The following is a 21,920-nucleotide window of genomic DNA, read 5'->3' on the forward strand; positions in this document are numbered from 1 at the left end:
CAGTTGGAATAAACCCAAATAAATTTGACTTAGACTTTGAGATATCAATTGCACCGAGCAATAAATATTATATTTCCGACCGCACAAATATGGGGATGCCGTTTCCATTTGGGTCAAACTTGGTACCATACAATTGAACGATTCGAAGTTTAGGGTTTGCACAAGAATTTAATTTTGCAAATGATGAATTAGAAAAGTGGCTGGTACATATATTTGGTTTACTATTTGTTAATCCATTAGAAGTTGGAGATTGTTTTATAGATAGTTAAATGGCCGAAAAACCACTAAATAATAAAATAAACGAATTTTGCGATTATTTAGTGACTAATTACATCGAAGATACCTCCTTACAATAGACCTAAAAATAAAAAAGAAGAAAAACAAAACTATATCAATAACCAATTATCAGATTATAACTTAAAAATAATTACACAGTATGACTATGTGAAGTGTTTGAGCTTTCGCAATAAGCCAAATAAAATTTGATTTTTTATACCTATATTATTCGTATACCTATACGGCTATACCAATGATATGTGGACTATACAGTATACCTACACATTATATTATTATGCTATACAGACTAGATTCAATTAAAAATTGGTTTGGACTTCAATTTATGCAACGCAAATCAAATTTTAACCACATACCAACTACATTTAAGTTGTCAGTCCTAAATCTGAATCAAATGGGAAGGAAGTTTGTATTCGGTATATTTTTTTTCGTGTGGGAACTTACGTACGGGTGTAATTAATTTCGTGTCGGATCTTATACATATGCATAACCAATAGTGATTTTTACCTGCTATATCTCGTATGTGAATTTACATTCGCCCCCTACTAACCTCCCTACTGGGCTGCATGTCAAGTTTAGCGTCTGATGGTGGCGGTCTTCATTTGTAAGTGGCAGAAACCTTCGTTTATTTAACTTCGTGACGTCAGAGATTTTATGTGTGGCCCTTATGATGTTCCCGATGCACGATGAAGTCCAGGAATTTTACCTACCAGGATACGATACGATACCTAAATAATGACTGATCTGGAAGCCCGACAGGTGGGTGTTATACGTCAGGCATATATATAAATAGAGAGGTTTTAGCACGAGATTCCAGGGTGGCGAATTGATCTTAGAATTTACCCATAAAATGCGGATTTGTAATTTGGAATGAAATAATATATACATTATACATATTTGTCAAAATCTTCTTTTTGTTAAAGTAGCTGGTATTCTTAGAATAGGCGCGTGTTGGTGGTACCCGGTGTCAATCCTGCTAGTAAACATCCAAATACTGAAATACAATATAAAAATAAAATGTACATGAAACGAATAGACGACGTGGAATTTGTATCACTCTGCACGGCGCTATATGCGAGCAGACAATTGGAAAACTGGTGCGGGGGTTATCGTTGGCAGTTGCGCTACCTATATGAGACACATTTTTGTTTTATTCTATTCAATTGTCATTAACTCAGTTATCGACGTCGCGTCATCATCTCTATTTTCTCGTTATTGTGGTTGTGACCTATCGGGTACTACCCATACAGCGAAGCTGGAGTTAAAGTTCCCCTATGGCCTACATCCGGGTCCAGGATTCATCGTTTCCACAGTTCCACGGATTATATCCAGACAAAGGTGACACTCGAAATAAGGCTCATAACTCGGTGATTCCGACGACCAATCGGATACTTTCTCGCTTCTTTCAATGGAAGTGTTAAATTCAACAATAAATCATCATAGCATACGAAAAACGATTCTGAGCGGAGACGTCTGTTAGTTGATTTTTTATTTTATGTGGATTTTAGTCTAAGTCTCTATGAGGATATTTTATCACTTATTTAGATTGAGATATTTTTTCAAAAAATAAATAGCACTCTTTATTTTATAAATATTTCACATTAGTTTCTATATTAGTTATTACTAGCCGTTAATTATCTAAAAATCAATAGGTATCAAAAAGAAAGATTCAGTATGCAAAGTATAATATTAATAGCTTAAAATTAATCTAAATATTTTGAAAATTTCATTGCGTTTAGAAAGTTCAGGCTTATGGTTTTGGGTACCTATGTGTTTATAATTTCCAAGAATGTTATGAGTAGGTACGTAAAATATTATAATTTAATAATAATTATAACTCGTTTAAGTATACCTACTAGGTATATTATATTAGGTATGAAAGCAGTTTAGTTCCCCTCGCCGATTTAAATATTTAGTATCGAAACTTATGTACCTCGACGAGTGGTTCAGACGGTGGTGCAAATGTGCAATCAGAATTTATAACTAGGACTTCGTTTCGAAGTTATAACCTAATGAAGTACCGGAGCTGGTAGACGTAGGGACTAGGGAGACACCTACCCACTACTTATGTTATATTCTAACTTCCCCACCATATAGGTTAGGCTGAGCCCCCAACGGCCCCGAAAGGGAAGTCCTACACTCGAGTTTTCCGATCGGAGTCGGTAACTAATCTGTTTTTTATACAATTATATATATTAAAAAAAATCAAAATCTGTTTGTTAGTCTGGCTTAAACTCGAAAAATGTACCTATTAATTTTGTTTGGCGGAAAACGGAAACCCCCATAATTTTAAACCTTTATATTTTTATATTTTGTCAAAACCGTACAACTTGGTAAAAATGGTACTACCAACGCTAATTTGTCGACTGTTGTCCCGGGAACCTACGCATGTACACCATAAACACCGTGTTAATAAAACATTTGTAATTAGTAATTATGTACGCTGTACCTACGCGCCTCGCGAGGTCTGCAATACAACGCAGGATTGCTTACCTGTAAATATACTGCTCGGCATAATCACAAGCGTTTCTCACGGGCAATGCCGGACGGGATGGCATAATATTATAATCGGACGTGTCCTGTTTCACTGACAGATCAACAAACAGCTTGCAGCTTGCTATTTTCACGGTACCTTCGTACCCCCATGCAAGTGTGCACTAAGAAAGCATATTTTTAAAGCGGTGCTCGCACAAGTGTTTTGAGTTTCAAGATGATCGATGACAACTTTTAAATAATAATAATATAATAATAATAATTAACATAATATATAATATTATATAATGCGTAGTTTTATTTTAGCGTAGTTTTGCCGTTTATATAATTAATATAAGGGTTAGATACGTATTTAATTATCGTAGTATTTGTATACTTTACGTATAAAACGTACGCAATAATACTACGATAAGATATTATATTTTTGTTAGCAAAAAACTGTTTTATGATGGATATTTGTTTAAAAATATCATGTTTTTGAAACGATGTCGTACATTAAACTTGGGCCATTTTTTAAACAAGCCGGGCGTTTGTACTTGGTACAATCCATTAAAAATTGGTACCTGACTTACTAAATAAAGACGTTCCAGTTAACTCCGATTCAGACACTAATTGTGAAGACCCAAGAAGATATTGAATTGTTATAAATTTTAAATCGTATTATATTATATTATAATGGTATAATAAATATATTATTATTTAATTGATACGTTTATTCTATAATAATTATATTAGGTATTCTTAATTATTTTTTCTATGACTTCTAAAATAATCATGGTATAATATGAATTCTGATTGCCCAATAGTTTTATGGTAAAAAAATGAAAAAAAAATATTTAAATTAACTTTTAATATTTTTTGATGAAACTTTTGATAAATCCAAACTTTGCCCGTTTTTATGCAATAGCTTCAAAAGTAAGTCCGAGCTACAAGTTCTGATTGCACTATCTTAATAAGCGGATTTACATAAGGTTCGATAAAAAAAATTCAAAATGGCGAAGGGGAATAAACTGCATTTTTCCTCATATTATTACATATTTATCACTAGGGTTCGGATTGAAGGCAAAAGCCTTTTTTTTAATAATAACAATAGAGAAATAATTTTTGTATAAAAATGTGTGTCATTTAATATGTAAGACGATGAATGTATTTTTTTTTTGTTGCCTTATTCACTTATAAATGCCTTTATTGTGTTTAATTTTCAATTGATTTGACAGTTTTGTGCACGACAATACGACACATCGTATTAACGGTACAAATCGATAAGATTTTCTGAAGACTGTGCATTGTCTTCTGTCAATTATTTTTAATAGGTTTTATATCGATATCGCTAAATAATTTATCGACTATTTGGTATGGCCAGTTCATTTAACGTTTATAAAAGTACCCATGCTACCTATCTTTAGATTAAAATATGTTCATAATGCGTAGATAATAGATTCAATATTGTTCGTCAGTCCGCCCCAATAACTTCCGTAGACGTAGATCATTTAAAGATTTTTTTTTAAAAATCATTTAAGATCATTTTCTATGTAGAAAAATATTTTGAGCCCAAACGTTTTACTGAAGACAGTTTATCTAAGTACATGGTAGTGAATTTTTTTTTAATACAAACTAGTTAAATGTACAATATAGTGAATATACAAACTATTTAATGTTTTAGTCATTTTTTTTTTCGTTATTGCTTTTTATAAAAATGAAATGTTTTTTTTTTTATATTGAGCATATCGCCATTATATCTGAACCCTATTTATCAGTAATTTTCAACGAAATATTAAATAAGGGGTATCAATACCGACAGTTTTTAAGGAGTTCAATATAGGCAATTTTATATGTTTGTGTATACGGGTCGTGTAAATGCGTGCGTAGTAAGTGATCATTAGTGTAAAATTTGAACGACTGTGTTCAAAATAAATATCGGAGCGCTCCCGCACGTGCACATACATGTCAACGCAGCAATTTACACACTAATTATAAATGTGTATTTTAGTAAAGCACTGAAACTTAGTTTCGCGTTTCCAATAATATAGCTTACTGAATGACATTACAGTATGAACACTTACCTATTATACAAATCTAAAAGAAGAAATTTATCAAGGCCGGTATTTGAGGCAATTTTCAATATATTTAGCTATAAAATATGTGATTTTTTACTTTTTTAATTGGAATTACTTACTTTTTACTAAAAGTACTAAGGGCCGTTCTTACAATGTCCGGTAAACTGTCAGTTAACGCTAACCGACTGATAACAGATTTTAATAATTTGGCCGGTTAAGTATCGGTTAACTTTAACCAGACATTGTAAGAACGGCCCTAAGTTTCGTTATTAAAATATCAAAAATTGACTTTTATACAGACACAGATAAACTTATTTTCTAAAATAATGACGAGATATGTTTTTACTCTCAAACTGTTCAATAAACCATATTATTGGAAGTACAAAAATTAATTTCCATAGAATTTTTACATACTATTGATACCTAATACAGAAATGGATGTTTGTAATTTGTATACACCAAGAGCGGCAAGAGCTAAATTTCTAAATACAAGTGGGTAATATTTGAGTACCCTGTTTAATTTGAGCAAAGTCAATTTATATTTTATTGAGTGGGTTGTAGTGGATTGGGCAGATTGTATGTGATTAAAAGTTATGTCCAATAACAATTACCATCCATTTTACTAAAACCTCGTAGCTAATTAATAATCATTGAGTAGAAACAAAATATTTATTAACAGTGATATCAGAATATTATATCAATAAGTATTTTTCTTTTTAACAATAAATAATGAGGAAATATACCCAATAAAAATGCTATGCAAATTACATAATTTCAAGATGCAAAGGACAGGTAATTCAATTTCATTAATTTTTTTTTGTCACTTTGATGAATAAAATCATTTCTGAAAACAAAATTTTAATGTCAATTAATATGATTTTAATTTATTTATTGTTATAAACTGTATAATAAAGTACATACTTATAAAAATTGCAACCATAGCAACAGCTAAAACCCATATCCAACACCTCCAAGTACTTTTTCTAACAAACTCCATTAATCTCAGTTCTTCTCTTTTTAAATTTTCAAAATTAGTATCCATGCCTTTTGACGATTTTTCTAAAATCTAATATAAAATAATTTAAGAAATTAAACACAATTAAAACATTTTGCCATAAATGATGTACTTCTATGTCTTTTTTAATTATTTTTCCAGCTAGTTCGGAATGTTCTCGTAAACCTCGAGTGATTGCCATTAGTTCTTCAGCGATGGACTCCTGTTTATTTTGATGATGTCTCAATAATTCATCCAAATTATCACTACTATCTACATCTGGTTGCTTAGATGATCTAAATTCATTTGTATCATCTAAACACAATTAAATTTCATACATACCTTATTGTTTACATAAAAAATAAATCTATTTACTTCCAAGTAGTTCATCTCTCAATTGCTTTATGTATGTAACTTTATACTTTTGCTTAATATCTTTTGAACGGCTATCAGACACCTGAACAGGTTCTAACATTTCCAAGGCAACTAATTTCTTTTCTGGATTTTCCTAACATAATTATGTAGAAGCATAGACTTTGTATTTAATATTCTTAAATGTAGAAATGTAGAATGATATATTACAATTTCTTTGGTATTCAAAAATCCTTTGAGGAATTCCATTCGTTTTGTGTACTGGTTAATTGTATCTTTGTCTGGATCACTGTACATAACAAAAATAAATTAAATAAATTAAACATTTTATACTTATATTTGATACATTATATTAAATTGTATATTGTATATTAAACCTATTTCATTAAATTCCTAATACAATTTTTTTTTACCTCTTTTTAATTAATTCTGCAATCATTTCACTGACAGCTTCTATAAACTAGGAAATGAACACAAATTTATTAATAATAATGAAAATATACAAACAATTTTTAGACCGATGAGTGGTAATTACGGATCTTGTTAAATTTATTAAAATGGTAATTGTTAACTATTAAATATTCATTAGATACTACGAAATTTAAAACCTTATGAGGTAGGTATCTAAATAAATATATCTACTTTGCTTAACCGCCAATCATCGGATGAATTATTTTGAGCCATTTCTTCACAAACTGACAAGAGTCGCTTTACATCTATTTCTAATCTGGTTGCACTCATTTTCCTATTAGTACATTTATTTCATTAAAAAGTTACTGAACAAATTGTTAAAAATAAATAATTATAAATTAAAATACAACGTACATTTATTTAAATTGCTAACAGTTATTAATACTGGTAGTTAATATTCAACAGCAAAACTGTGTATTAGTCAATAGGTATATAAAAATCATTTATACTAAACAGGAAAGAGTTTACTAGGAAATTGCTTTATCTAAGGTTAACTTATGAATTTATTGTTGAAATAATTTTAATTTTAATATTTATTATCGGTGTACAATAATTATTATAATATAATTTATTTAATTTTTGGGACATTCGACACGACTCACGAATAGGAATACGAAATAGTAAATACTATAATCACGAATGTCGAAAGTGGAATTCTGAATGATAACAGATAAATTCATATTATCACATTATCATCTTGTCCGTGTCTGTGATTGTATGATTATGGACATTAAATATACCTTATACCACAAAATATGTGATAAATCTATTCTGTGGTATGACCACGATTTAAGATATTAAACTTAAATCGTGGGTATGACAATCTGTTATCAATTGTCATATCAGTTTTGATAGATTAAGCACGTGAATTTTATATTTTTTTATTCTAGTTCGAATGTGGGCTAGTTGTAGCATAGAACAATGCTATTAAAAAAAATAGTATCTACCTAATATCTATACTATACTTTTTTTATTCTTGACGTATTGACGTGAAGACTGAAATGTCCTTATTTAAAATTACAATTTTTAACTTTAAAGTGGTTCGTGTACAATATATATTTGGAACCAAATGCAATGATGTGCATACTTTTTTTTTTTTTTTTTTTTTTTTTTTTTTTCATTGGGTAACCCGCGGCAACATAGGCCATTGGGTGTGGGGGAGGGCACTGTAGATTTTTATATTGGGTAGGTTGGTACACGTGTGTGTTGTGTTTTGGCAGAATTTCTAATGGGGCACCCGTAGGTTTCTGCCGTGCCCCGGGTGGGGGATGGCGGCACTTGTTCCACAGAATAGATTAAATCAGAAGGGACACTTTAAATGTAAACAAAAACGTGGCGGCCATGTTGGCGTTGGCTACTTTATCAATTTAGTGTTATCAGGTAAACAACTGGTATCATAATTCATATTTTTCTTTTTTTTTTTCATTAAAAAATTTAGCAAGAGCATTTGTTACACGTTTTTTATTTATAGTGCGTACTGCCTTTTAACTGTGCTCTTGTGGTCTGTGCCTTTGCCAAAAATATTGTACATTTTGTTATATATCTTCATATTATAACAATGTCGAGCCGAAAGAGTGGGTATTCATTTAAATGTATTGTGAAATCGTGCGGAGAACTTAAAATTCAAAAAGAAAGTGTTAGTTTTTTTTCTTTTCCCAAAGATCCTGCTCGGTAAGTATTTTATATTATAACTTATAATGATGTTAATTATCAAACTATTCAATGGTACTTGTTAAATATATAACATAATATTACACAGTTGCACAATATACCAAATGTTTTAAGTCTAGTAAACTATGTAGTGCACCTACAATATGTAACAAGAACCAAGTCAATTGTGTTTTTTAGTATAAATAAACCATTTTTTATTACACTTTTAGATGTAAAATTTGGTTAGAGCGATGTCAACTGCCAGCTGACATTCTACAACAAAAAAATACTAAATTATGTGGAAAACATTTTGAAAAAAATATGTTTTTAAATTTTTTGGAGAACAGGTTAAAACCAGATGCTATACCTACACTATTTCCAGGTACGTAAGAACTAATATGACATTTAGCAGCAGTAATTTTCTAATCGCCTTTTATTTTTTATTTATATTCAGATGAAAGAGATGGTTGTGATGTAAGTACATCTTTGGAGTTATCATCTAGTGACAAAGTTGGAATCTGTACCTTTATTAGCAGTTGGTAAAGGAATAGCTTCTAATTTAAATGAATTTTTATGTAATGTACCTTTTAAGCACCCATGTTCAAATTTTGATTATGTTTATTTAATTAAGCTATTTGTAAGATTTAGAATATTTTCTTCTGTTAAATTTTTAAATAGAGAGTTAGTATCAGAACGTCAATTTAAAAATAGAAAACTGACAATACTAAAACATTTATAATTAATGATAACATGATGACATGATAATGTAAAATTCATCATATTCTAGACAAATATTGTTTAATTAGTATTTAATATTTATTATTGTTGTTTTTTTTTATTTTTTTTTTATTTGTACAATTTAGTTATTATAATTATAATTAAAAAAATTTCTTAGTCTAATTTGAGATTACATGTTGTCTAATATTTTAAAAATAATGACTTATTTATTGTTATAATTTTACAGGCACTTTAGACACCAGGATCCTAAATACCTGAAAATAGTATAAAGATACAAATTACAATTAACTATGTCAAAATATACAAGATAGAAATATATCTAAGACACTGCCCATCACTGGCAGTGAAGTGATCTCATTAGTATCATTTAATTATTTTAATATGGCTAGTATATTGGTCACGTATATTAATTTATGTTTTATTTTTCAGAAATATTTCACTGCTGCTTCTGCTTCTCCAACTTCGCCTTTATTCCACGCAAGTGGGGTCTACTACTATTTGTTTTGCTCAATATACCATCATATTCCTGCAATAACCAATCCTCTTTATCTTTTTCCTTCAAATTTGAGTTACCTGTCTTGACTTTTATTATTTCTTCATGCCTCAACATGCCTTCTCAATCTATTCTCTAATTTTTAACCCATATTCATATGGTATCTCTCTCCACTATTCAAGCCTGCCTTCAAACACTCGTGTGCTATTAGCTTTTAAAACTACATCAGCTGCATTTAAGCTTATACATAAAATATATATTTGATTTAATAAAATAAAATGTGTATTTTTTCCACCATGTGTTTCAGTACATTATCCTTCCTTAACTGTGTATTTGATCCATAATAGTCTTTTACGATTGCTAAAATTAAAAATTTTAAATTTTAAGCAAGTACCTAGCAAATAATTTGAATAAAGCTAATTGGATCTATACATTTTTGGAAAAATATTGTAATAAACATTTTGTTTTTCTGGTATGGTGACACTGATTAACCAACGCCAACATGGCCGCCGCGTTTTTGAGTATTCTGTATGTTTACCGTGTTAATTTTTATCAGTGTCCAGGCCCTGCTTGTTCTACGGACACCGTGACTTGCACGGAGAAAAATGCCGCCCGGTGGTCGAGGATCGAACTCGGACCGGCTGTGCCGAATCCGTCGTGTTAGACCGCTCGGCCACCTCGTCCCCCGATGTGCATACTGTAGTCACATTTACTTGAGGTTTTGACTCGCTCAGTTCAGAATTCATACTGTATTGTAAAGTGGTATGTTTTGTTTTTAATTAAATTTACCAAATATGCATTTAAAATAAATTGTTTTGATTCAGATTCTTCGGTATTACCATTGATTTTAAAATATACTATATATTTTAAAATCAATGGTATTACTAACCAGTGTTTAGAAAGTTCGCTTAAAATCTGAACTCGTTCGCCTTTTAAGTTCATAATTTATCCAAAAGAATGCTTTCACGTTCATCAAAAGAAATAATTCCTTTTATTAGACGTGAGTCAAAATATAGTTTTTATTCAATCTTTATTATTAATACTTTATGAATATAAATCAGATACATTAAATCACTTCATTGTTAAATGATTCTTAATTAATTAAAACAAAAGTGAAGCATAAAAATGTTAAATTTAAAAACCTTTAAAAATTAATGTTGTCCCTTTTTAGTTCAAGAATAATATTTTAAGTATCTATTTTTAATGTCTATATACAATTAATTACATAAAAATACTAAAAATGAATTTCATTTGAACGCCTTGAAAATAAATCTAAATTTCTCGTAATGAAGGGGTTCTTTCCAAACACTGCTACTAATGTAATATAGGTATTAATACTCGAGAATTCTCTACTAATGATGTAAAATATTTAAATTGTAGGCAACAGAACATTAATGATGAATGACTTAAGTAAAATGGATTTAGTCAAGTATTTTGACGATGAACGAAAGTCTCTGCCTGTTACTCTTCAAAAAGATAAACTTTGTAGCTTAATTCAAAAAAATGAAACTTTAATCATAATTGGAGAAACAGGAAGTGGCAAAACAACACAAATTCCACAAATTGTTTACGAAAACATATTACGCCCGGACGAAGATGTAGTTGTTACACAACCAAGACGTGTAGCAGCGATATCGTTAGCTGAACGTGTATCATATGAAGTAAACACTGAAATCGGAGACTTGGTTGGTTACAGAGTCAGGTTTATTGACAAAACTAATCATTTTACTAAAATAAAGTTTATGACTGATGGTATGCTATTACGGACTGCTATATTAGAAAAGAGCTTATCGGCATACGGATGTGTAATTTTAGATGAAGCTCATGAACGTACAGTCAATACAGATTTACTTTTTGGAATTGTAAAAAAAGTCCAACGCAGTCGTAAACATAGTTCTAACCCTCTTAAAGTAATTGTCATGTCAGCAACAATGAATGCTGATTTGTTTGCAGACTATTTTGGCAATGCACAGATTGTCTACTTACAAGGTAGGCTTCATGAAATCAAAATATTCCATGCTAAGAAAAATGTAGAAGATTACTTCCATGATACTTTTGTTACAATATTTCAATTACATAAAGAGGCACCTGAACGTCATGACTTTTTAGTTTTTCTAACTGGTCAAGAAGAAATAGAAAATATGGCCCTTGCTATAGAGCACATCAACCAAGATCCTTCTCTAAGAAATTATCCTGTTATAAAAGTACGAACATTATATGCTTCATTGCCTACCAATGAGCAACTCAAAGTATTTATGTCATTGGAACCTAACGAGTTTGCCAGAAAAATCATATTGAGTACAAACATTGCAGAAACATCAGTTACTTTGACTGGTATTAAATATGTGATTGATTGTGGCAAAGTTAAGGTTCGATGTTTTCATCCAGAAACTTCGATGGATGCTCTAAAAGTTGAAAATATCTCTCAAGCCCAAGCTGAACAAAGAGCAGGTCGTGCGGGTCGTGAATCTGATGGATATTGTTACAGGATATATTCAAAAACGCAATATGATGAAATGACCAAAGACCCAGTACCAGAAATCTTGAGATGTAATTTGGGTAATGTAGTATTACAAATATTGGCCATGAATATGGATCCTTACAAATTTGATTTCATTAATAAGCCATCGACAGTTGCAATTGATCAAGCTTACAATATGTTAGGAAATTTAGGTGCTACAAAAAATAGTATTTTAACTGAATTGGGTCATAAAATGACTAAATTTCCTCTAGACCCAAGGTACTCAAAAATAATATTGTCATCAGTGAACTATGGTTGTATGGAAGACATTGTAAATATTGTATCTATATTGTCTACTGATTCAATTTTTGTATCTAGTCTTTCAGAGAAAAAAAAGAAACAAGCTGAGGATGCTCATACAAAATTCAAGTCATCTGTCAGTGATCATATTATGTTGCTAAAAACATTCCGTTCGTTTAGGAAAGTAAGAAAAGATTCTAAGTCCAGTTGGTGTGACGATAATTTTCTCAACGTCCGTAATTTAGAATACGCAGATCGCGCTCGAGAACAGTTGCTCGATATCTGTAGGTATTTACATTTACCAATTGGCCAATCATGTGGAGACAATTTTGACCCTATCAGAAAATGTCTGTTGACGGGATTTTTTGAAAATCTGGCATACGTCAATCAGGAAAAAAAGTATGTAACAGTTAATGCTAAGAAAGAATGCAAAATCCATCCAACTTCAACACTGTTTCATTCATATCCTCATTGTGTTCTATACACGGAAATCATAGAGACTAGCCAACCATATATGAAATACATAACTGTAATTGACAAAGAGTGGTTGGTTGATATTGTTCCTAATGTTCATCAACGTCATAATTATCAAGTACTCATGAATAGTGATTTATAGCTTAACTTACAAAATGATCACTCTAGTAGCGTACAAACATTTTATATACACCTATTTTTTTATAGTTGACTAAAAATAAAAATGTATTATATAAAACATGGAAATATGACATATAATATATATTTTTTTAAAGTTAGTTATATTTTATAAATTGTAAATTGTATCATATTATATATTTTTTACTTTTCATTTTACTCTGTAGAATGCTGATGTTTGTCATGAAATATAAATACAACAAATGTATGTGTTTAAATATACATAATATGTCATGTTATATATTTAAATTGTTTTGTGCATTAGTCTTGGAATACAAAGATTTGTGTATTCGAAAAAATAAATTTGTGCAAAAGCACCACATTTTAAATATAGGCACAAGACATAACTATAAGTCTGTTTGAGTAACAGAGTTTATGAATAAACTAATTATTTAGGTTCATAAAATATAATAGTTTTAATAATGTTGATGAAACAAAAGCATACCCCAAGCCTCAATGATGAATATAATATTTTGGTCGAACACAAGTAAAGATACAACAAGGATGATATATTTTTGCGTTAAAACCTATTTTTCCCAACTTGATCTGGGCAAACTCTGTTTGAACTCAAATTTAGTTAGCACACTATAGGCCGTACAGGGAAAGCACGAGTACGACTGGACCGCCATTTTGGTGATTTATTTATCATCAGTTCCATCTTTTGAATCCACACTACATTCTGGAAACTAATGGGTCAAAATATTACTAGTTTTCAAAAATTGATTTTATTTTCATGAATAAAGATAACTGATAAATGACACTGACCAGTGACCACGAACAGATAAAGTTGTCCTCTATAATCTATTTCAAGTAATAACTTTAAATTTTATCTTCAAACATGATATTATTTTTTGTTACTTAAACAATTTCTTAAGTATTAAAGTATCAATAAAATAATTTATAGGAAACTAAATAAAAATGGCATTAATGCATTGTCCAAATACAAGAAATACTAAAACAATATTGGTATATTGGTTTAAATTTTAAATGGATATTCATCAATTTTATCATCTTCTTCCTCTTCATAATGCGATGATGCATCTTTATCATACATTTCTTTCTCAATTGACCTACTCCTCCTTCTACCTAAAGATTTGGCTTCTTGAATTTTCCTTTTTTTTACAAAATCAGTGAATGACAAATACTGAGTTTCTTCAGTATTTTCTGTTATAGTATTTTTCATAACATTATGTACAGCAGAAGGTTGACGGTGAGCAGCTTTTGACTTTAAGATGGCCATGTTCAACTAAAAGGAAAGTAATACAATAATCTTTTTTAAATATTTAATATCAAATAAATCCGCCAATATATTTAATTCTAATCAGCTTTTTTCCAAGCATTAGGTTCATTTTACATCAGTTATTTGTCTAAAAAATGTACTCTTGCAGTGTTGTTTTATTACATAAACATAAGATTATGTGCAGTGGGGTTTCTCATTGCCTTTGTACTACAAAGTGTCTGGTACTGAGTTCGAACCAGTAACAGGGCTTAAAGACACAAACATCTTATCCCACTTGGTCATACTATTATTTTTCTAATCAACCTACATAATATGTTAAAATAAATATCTTACTCTGGCCATTATTGCACTATGATCAAGACCCATTACATCCATCTTCATTTCAGGAATGTCCACCTCATCGTTACTTTCATTTTTTAGATTTTCTTTGTCCTCTAATTCTTTAATTTTTTCCTAAAATTAATTTAATGTATATTATACATAAATTATTTATCATACTATAAATAATTATAAGTAGGAATATTTTTTAGTTAATTACTTTGATCTCTGGATCAATATTGGTATAAATTGTAGGGTGATAGTTTAGTAAAACGTTGTAAGTAGGTACAAAATCTTCACCAAAATCCGCTTTACTTAATAACCGATCAACTGCTGCTATGTTTGCATAAGTCTTATCTTAAATAACAGAATAATTAGTTAATAATTTCTATTATTGGTCTACCGTGTAGCTTATAAGTAATTAAGCATCATACCACACTAGTGCTAATGTCGTGTGTATCATTTACCTTTAATAAACTGTATTTTTGGAATTTCACCCATGATTCTTAACGTAGATAATTCATGTCTCAGTGGACCGCTTATCATCTGCAATAATTTATCTAACAGGGAATCGTCTTCAGATTTTCCAGCCATCCAATATACATTAACAGATCTGTAATCCCCTGCAATACAAACCTGCGGTAAAAACATAAGACATTTTAGGCTGAAGCACTTAACACGCTACCCTAACCTTTAAACAAATATTTATACTTAAATAAACAATGTAGACTCAAGTACTTATATTAGTAAATTGTTACAAGCAAATTTATTTATAATTACTATTTCTTAGGTTTTACTTTTTTTATATTGCTAATTGGTATTGGAACAATATTCAATATTTTATACATAAATAAATTCATATTGTCAGACTAATATCTTGTTTCCCAATATTAAATTAAAAACGAGGTTTAACGTTTGAAAAAATCAGTATAATAAAATATAATAATAAATAAGATTTGTTTTTATAAGAATTTAACATTGAATAAAATCATATTTTTAAAAATCACAACAATTAACAGATATGAGTAGGTATAGCAATAATCTAAATTAATAACGATTTTGTACCTTTGAAATTTCTAGACCATATCCAACGAGTTTATCAGAGTTTTCACCGGTTGCCATTAAATCAGTTATATTTTTCATCAATAACTTATTTAGAACGGCTAAACGCTTGCTAGTCTGACGTCCAGCATTGTTTTTAGTTGTTTGTTTCATTAGCTCTTCAAATGAAAGATTTGCCCCAACATTTGGTTTATACCAAACCTTTCTAATTAGTAATATAAACACCAGTTATTAAACTTATGATGTATACTTTTTTCAAGATATTATTTAGATAACATATATCCTACTTACTTGGTTTTCCGACTAAGGCCCATAACTTTGTTCATCATTTTACCATCTAACGACGAAGCATTACATTTTAACATTTTGAAATCCGTTCTGAACAACAACAATGAAGTGGATTGAAATTTATGAAACATTTCTATAGATTTTAACTTAATAGCGGAAATTAAAGAAAGACGACAGTGTTTTGCGAAATGTCGTAAGTATTTGAATGTGCTAATGACATAGTTTTCAAAATAGATTTTTCATTGAGACTAAATCAGTTGACAGTTATCTCCCTAGCTTTTACAATTTATTCTAGCCATAACCCAAAATAACAGACTACAGTCTGAAATATAAATCTATAAACTGTGGTCTATGGACTATGAAGATGAACAAGTCTTTAGTCTACGCACAAGTGCACAACTTTAAATTAACTTATCACTAAATTTATCAACGCTTTATCAACAGTGATAAAAAAAAATATATATTTTGATACCCCGCCAAATATTTTAAATATTATCAGGACGAAATATTATTTTTTATTGTTATCGGTTCATAATAATTCAGAACTCAAGTACGATCAGTCAGTCAGTCGTGGCCCACCCGTATTGGAACTATAGTGAACAAAAGTGTTATATGTCATACGTGTGTAAGACCATTATGACGGATACAACAAAATATGCGGAATGGGCCATGGATGTGACGTAGTGTCCACCACGAATTAAGATATACGTTATATATATATTAAGGTATATCTTAATTCGTGGTGTCCACTTAAGATGATTACAATTATGACTATTTAAGACATACAGTCATATTGGTATAGGCATGACGAATAAGTAATTTGTCATGGGTACAGGTACCTTAATTAGTGGTATAGATGGAACCAGATTCATTTTAAAACAATAATAATAATAATAAATCATCTATAATTTATTCACTTGACACAATTGCACAATGAATTTCGGTTTGAAATATTTCCCTAATTTAGCGATAATAGATTACGTGATTTATTCATGTGATATAAATGAATTTCTAATGTTAAAAAAATAATTCTTTAACTTAATCTAACATAATACAAAATATAAGCATTTTTAGTTTCTACTGGTCGCTTAAATTAATGGTTTAAATAATCAAAGATAAACTACCCTTTGCTAAAGTTAATGAATAAGATAATATAGTAGATGTTCTTATTTGTTCAAAATATGTGTAGAAAATGTATTATTATTTATGGAAAATATAGTTAATTTCTAAATAATGCTTTTTAAAATTGTGTATGCAAATGACTTAATTATAAATAGTTTAAACATGAAAACTATAGAATATATATTTCAATTTACAAAAAAAAAAGAATGTAGGTATTTTAAATATTTTATAACACTTATACGTTTTATATTATTGTGAATTGACAATATTTCAAAATATTTTTCATTATACCAATAAATTTATCAATTATTATGAGAAAAAAATCAAAGTAATGTACATACTTTAAAATGCATTTAATTAGATAAGATTAAAGTCACTATGATCAATAAAATAAAATTTAAAGTGTAAAGTTATAAAAGAATTTATAACAAAATGGTTTATATATTGTAGGTAACCTAGTTATAAAGCTTGTTTTCTAAAATCATAATAAATAATTATAATTGAGTAGGATATATAAATTTAAGATATAGTATAATAATAAGTGTAATTTTATTGCAAATAGTTTACATTTAACAACATATTATTATTTATTGTTTAATAATCAATTAAATTAATTAGAATGAACTGTAATTATTATTCATTATCTTTTTATTACAAGTTAGCTTGAAACAAAGTTAAAACATTTTAACTACAATATTGATACAACAGTAACAAATAAAATATTTGTTTTTGGATGTACACATTAAAATTAAGAAAAATGTTGTTTAAGCTCAACAAAAAAAGATATAGAACACTGTTTTCTATTTGTTTTTATTAAAAGCATAATTTGGGTCCAATAAATATTTAGAAAACTCTGATATATCAGTAACACCACGTACTTCCTTTTCTAACAATGGAAGCTTAGTAACATGGAAATCAAGATACAAATCACTTATCTAAAACAAAATATAAAAAAAAATAACAGTTAATAAATATACTGTCATTATTATATAATAAACTAACTTGTTCTAGATAGATGCGCTGTAAAGCCCGTCTGGAAGAACACTTTTTACAACTCGGATCGGAATCTCCATTGTTAATGTACAATTGATTAACAATAATATTATGGGTGTCAATTTCATTTTTGGTTAATTCTTGGATAAGCCTTTCCGTTTCATACAATGACAAAAATTCAGCAATGCATACACAAACAAATGTAGTTTGATCCTAAAACAAAATAGTTTTAAATCCATTTTGATTATTTTAAAAATATTTTGTGATTACTTACAGGATTTTTGAATTGTTGATTAACTGTCTTAATGGTAGCCAACATTTCTTCAAGTTTTTGTGAAATATCATCTACATTAATTCCAGCTCCAAAAAGCATACTCATTTGATTTAGGTAAGGACCTATTCTATTTTTCAATTCCAATATTTTTCCTATAGCTTTTTCCATCATTAAAGGGAATGTCAGTAGTCTCAAAGTATGCCCAGTAGGAGCAGTGTCAAATACAACAACTGAAAAGTTCATACTCTTAACCAACCTGAAACCACACAAATATAAATGTAATGTCATGATAATATCCCATGATAATATACCATGACTATAAAGTACAAACATACAATACAATTAAAAACAAGATATTTTTAATTTGAGTGCAACAAATTGAAATATAGTATTCAAAAACCTATTTTGATCATAATCAATTTTATAAAATAAAAATGGGTAAAATTTAGTTTAAATAAGTTGTTTGCTTACTAGGGGTGACCAACCTTTTCTAACATGTAAGCCACATTAAAAATGTTTAAGTATCTGGTGATCTATATAACTATTTATATTATTACATGTGGCATAATAATTAATTGTGTAATAATATTATTTCGTTATTTCCCATAGGCAACCTCTGGCTTATACCATAATTAATGAGTAGACCTTGGATTTGTATACATTTACATATTCACTCATGTTAACTGAATGATATGCTAAGTAAGCAAAAAATGTGTTAGTGCTTTGTGGTTTAAAATAATGAAACTTTTTTGTGAATATTTTAATTATTAAGAAAATAAAAAATAATTTTTAGTTAATATTTTATGTCATTGATTAGTTTATGTAACGTTTTCTTGTATAACGCATTTTTATTTATGTCGATAAAGAACACCACCTTACAGCATAGATATGATAGTGGTTTTAAAATAAATAATTTATATAAGTATTCTTACATTTTTAAATATTTAAATAAATAAGTTTTAAATACATTTATATCATAACTGAATTCATAAATATATATTATGTATTATAGAAGTGCATACAGGATGATTCATTAAGCGTACAACACTCATTATCTCCAAAAGTGTTTATGTTTTTAAATACATTATTTTACATAATTTCAAGTTGTTTGAGAGACTTTGATTTATAGGTTAGAAAAATTAGAAAAATTTAGAAAAATATTCTGCTTTGGAATATGAAATTAAAACTCTATGTTAAAAATATAAATTTTTAATAAAAACTTTGTTTTTTAACAACTTGAAACTATGTAAAAAAATATTTTCAAAAACATTAATACTTTATGAGATAATGAGTGTTTTACACTTAATAAATCACCCTGTATACAGTATATCCCAGAAGTCCCGTATCACTCCCTTAGTATCTCCGTGGACAATCAATATATTTAAATGCAGTTTTTTTTACAGTAATAAATATGGAAATTTTAATTAAATAGCATAATTTTCAATTTTTTTTTTAGGCAAATAAGTTTTTAAATTTCCGAGATAACCATTTTGTTGATTGTATTTTTTAAAACAGTTCAAAAAAAAAAATATCATAATTTAATGAAAATTAGCCAAGTTAAAGCTAATTATTATTTTGAATTTCTAAGAATAATAGTTTTGTTACCTATGCATTAACAAAATACAATTTGCATGCTTCAACTAGAAATTCGAACGCTGGTATTTTTTATGACAATCTTATCTAATTATTAGTGAAAGCTTTCAGTTATAAAATTAAAAACTTAAATTTTTTATAACATATTGTGTATGCCAAAATTCATAATACCGAATTCCAAAAAAATAATTCTTTTTTAATTTTTTAATAAACTATCTAAGATAAAATCATAGACCATTCGTAATTTTAGATTTACTTCATGATAATTAAAATACTTAAAAATAGGTAACCAGTTTCATTATCCACTGTTCAGTGAACGATAAGACACAGCCATTGTTATTTTATTATTTCTATTAAAATTAAAACTTTAATTAGGTATGTATTAGTTTTATCAGATTTAAATAGATGTTTTTCTTATTGAAATGAAAAAACAACTATTTTTTTTTGGAATTATTATGAATTTTGACAAACAAAATATCAATTATTAAAAATTTAATTTGACTTTGTATTCAACTTTCAAAATAAACAAAAATGTTGTATATTTAAATAATGTTTAAATTGTTTTGAGACAATATTTAAACAAATCGATAGGACATTCCCTCAAAAATATTATTCTATATCTTTTTTGTAATGGGTGATTTTACTCTAAGATTTTAAAACAAAGAAAAAATGATTCTGCGTAAATGCATTTTGTCTATGTTGCGGGTGGGCCAGAGAGAGAAAACAGATAGTGCTCTGACATCCTCTTAATTAAAACAATTGTGAAACCAATGCTGTAATAATCGATTATTCAATAAGACACGCGATTATAAAGAAGTTCTTTATAATTGTGATAGAACATTATTTTCTATTCAGATGTTCGGTTTCAGTGATAAAGCTTTTAAGCCCCTAATATGTGTTTTATTTATCATGTTGGTTAAATATTTACATTATGGCAATGGTATATAATATGTCTCAAGCATAATTAAAAGTAAGTAAAATGGTATATATTTAAAATTATTATTATTAGTGTAATATTAAATGTTTGTACCTATACACTTACTTCATCACTTGAGCATAACTCATCGACTCATCAATACCTGGAAATGCTCCAATAATGTCTTGTATAATACTTTTACCTAATCGCATTGTATCAGATTCATCTTCACTTCCAAGTAAATTTTCACTTTGAACATCGGGATCTACTTCCTAAATAGGCAATACATTTAAATTATACATTTTCCATTGATATATTTTTTAGGGTATTTATCCTAAGTTCTTAAATGCTTACCATGGCAAATAAATTATTGAAACCTTCGACTTTAGTAGGGGCCTTGGTGAATCGTTGTCCAAAAGCATCAGAAATGTTGTGTGCTGGATCAGTTGATAATAGAAGAACTGATTCACGAACTTTAGCCAATTGAATAGCTAAACTACAACTGAAATTATAATTTAAAAATTGATAACTAGTTTATTGGTGTATGCATTAATCATTTATACAATAAGTAAGATGAACGATGCACTCTACGTCTGTACTACACAATGTTTACCTGCAAGTTGTTTTACCGACACCTCCTTTTCCACCAACAAAAATCCATTTCAAACTACTCTGGCTGATAACGTTTTGTAAAGAAGGTTCAAGTTGATCTTCTTCAATAACATCATTACTATCCATTTGTAGAAATTTTAATAAATTTTAAAGTAATAAAAAAATTAGCAATGTATAAAACAGGAGTTTACTATTTTGACTAAAACAAAAAAATATTAAATGTAAATGAACGGAGTACTGTACGATTGCACCGTAGCAAACAAAAACGCTGCAGTTGACGCTTAACGTTGACTACATAGGCAGACCGATTAACTAATTAACTATAGAGTGTTACACTAGGAAAGTCAGAAACTAGGAAATATTGTTTAATGCTTATCATTTATAATTATTTGAGTAACGTCATGATTTATGTTATCAAAAATAGATATGTGGCGGCCGTACAATGAACACCGCGGACTGCGAACGAGCGGATCGTCGGTGGCCTCGAAAGTATGGTCACGGGGCAAATGCGGGGGGGTTGCATTCATA

The 21,920-nt window shown here is 28.8% G+C and overlaps 5 protein-coding genes across 9 annotated transcripts; 2 read left to right on the forward strand and 3 right to left on the reverse strand.

Moving 5' to 3' along the window:
• Positions 1–5,499: 5,499 nt before the first annotated feature.
• LOC132938969 (vesicle transport protein USE1) lies at positions 5,500–7,311 on the reverse strand. Of its 2 annotated transcripts, none has more exons than XM_061005949.1 (8): positions 7,055–7,311; positions 6,853–6,986; positions 6,624–6,670; positions 6,421–6,499; positions 6,214–6,346; positions 5,972–6,153; positions 5,766–5,910; positions 5,500–5,688 (listed from the first exon to the last, which is right to left on the reverse strand). In XM_061005949.1, exons 2-8 carry the CDS (start codon positions 6,949–6,951, stop codon positions 5,651–5,653), a joined length of 723 nt encoding a protein of 240 aa, XP_060861932.1. In that variant the 5' UTR covers positions 6,952–6,986; positions 7,055–7,311; the 3' UTR covers positions 5,500–5,650. The 2 variants fall into 2 exon arrangements, with proteins under 2 accessions (XP_060861932.1, XP_060861930.1); XM_061005947.1 differs by having other exon boundaries at positions 6,853–6,955; positions 7,036–7,310.
• Positions 7,312–7,739: 428 nt separating this feature from the next.
• LOC132938966 (ATP-dependent RNA helicase DHX33-like) lies at positions 7,740–13,217 on the forward strand. Of its 3 annotated transcripts, XM_061005945.1 has the most exons (3): positions 7,740–7,757; positions 10,250–10,324; positions 10,943–13,217. In XM_061005945.1, exon 3 carries the CDS (start codon positions 10,957–10,959, stop codon positions 12,937–12,939), a length of 1,983 nt encoding a protein of 660 aa, XP_060861928.1. In that variant the 5' UTR covers positions 7,740–7,757; positions 10,250–10,324; positions 10,943–10,956; the 3' UTR covers positions 12,940–13,217. The 3 variants fall into 3 exon arrangements, with proteins under 3 accessions (XP_060861928.1, XP_060861927.1, XP_060861926.1); XM_061005944.1 differs by lacking the exon at positions 7,740–7,757 and having other exon boundaries at positions 10,026–10,324; XM_061005943.1 differs by lacking the exons at positions 7,740–7,757; positions 10,250–10,324 and adding an exon at positions 10,373–10,562.
• Positions 7,869–9,817, forward strand: LOC132938970 (52 kDa repressor of the inhibitor of the protein kinase-like). 2 transcript variants are annotated; one of them, XM_061005950.1, is made up of 4 exons: positions 7,869–8,352; positions 8,562–8,713; positions 8,786–8,870; positions 9,296–9,434. In XM_061005950.1, exons 1-4 carry the CDS (start codon positions 8,240–8,242, stop codon positions 9,336–9,338), a joined length of 393 nt encoding a protein of 130 aa, XP_060861933.1. In that variant the 5' UTR covers positions 7,869–8,239; the 3' UTR covers positions 9,339–9,434. The 2 variants fall into 2 exon arrangements, with proteins under 2 accessions (XP_060861933.1, XP_060861934.1); XM_061005951.1 differs by having other exon boundaries at positions 7,919–8,352; positions 8,786–8,805; positions 9,296–9,817.
• Positions 13,218–13,750: 533 nt separating the features above from the next.
• LOC132938968 (putative ribosome-binding factor A, mitochondrial) lies at positions 13,751–16,310 on the reverse strand. Its single transcript, XM_061005946.1, has 6 exons — positions 15,886–16,310; positions 15,598–15,799; positions 15,000–15,168; positions 14,753–14,889; positions 14,548–14,667; positions 13,751–14,220 (listed from the first exon to the last, which is right to left on the reverse strand). Exons 1-6 carry the CDS (start codon positions 16,011–16,013, stop codon positions 13,951–13,953), a joined length of 1,026 nt encoding a protein of 341 aa, XP_060861929.1. The 5' UTR covers positions 16,014–16,310; the 3' UTR covers positions 13,751–13,950.
• A 1,221-nt stretch (positions 16,311–17,531) lies between these two features.
• LOC132939789 (ATPase ASNA1 homolog) lies at positions 17,532–21,827 on the reverse strand. Its single transcript, XM_061007163.1, has 6 exons — positions 21,394–21,827; positions 21,135–21,282; positions 20,907–21,052; positions 18,272–18,527; positions 18,007–18,210; positions 17,532–17,939 (listed from the first exon to the last, which is right to left on the reverse strand). Exons 1-6 carry the CDS (start codon positions 21,516–21,518, stop codon positions 17,805–17,807), a joined length of 1,014 nt encoding a protein of 337 aa, XP_060863146.1. The 5' UTR covers positions 21,519–21,827; the 3' UTR covers positions 17,532–17,804.
• Between the last annotated feature and the right edge of the window lie 93 nt (positions 21,828–21,920).

This window comes from Metopolophium dirhodum, chromosome 2 (genome assembly GCF_019925205.1).
Source record: "Metopolophium dirhodum isolate CAU chromosome 2, ASM1992520v1, whole genome shotgun sequence".
Classification (NCBI taxonomy): domain Eukaryota; kingdom Metazoa; phylum Arthropoda; class Insecta; order Hemiptera; family Aphididae; genus Metopolophium; species Metopolophium dirhodum.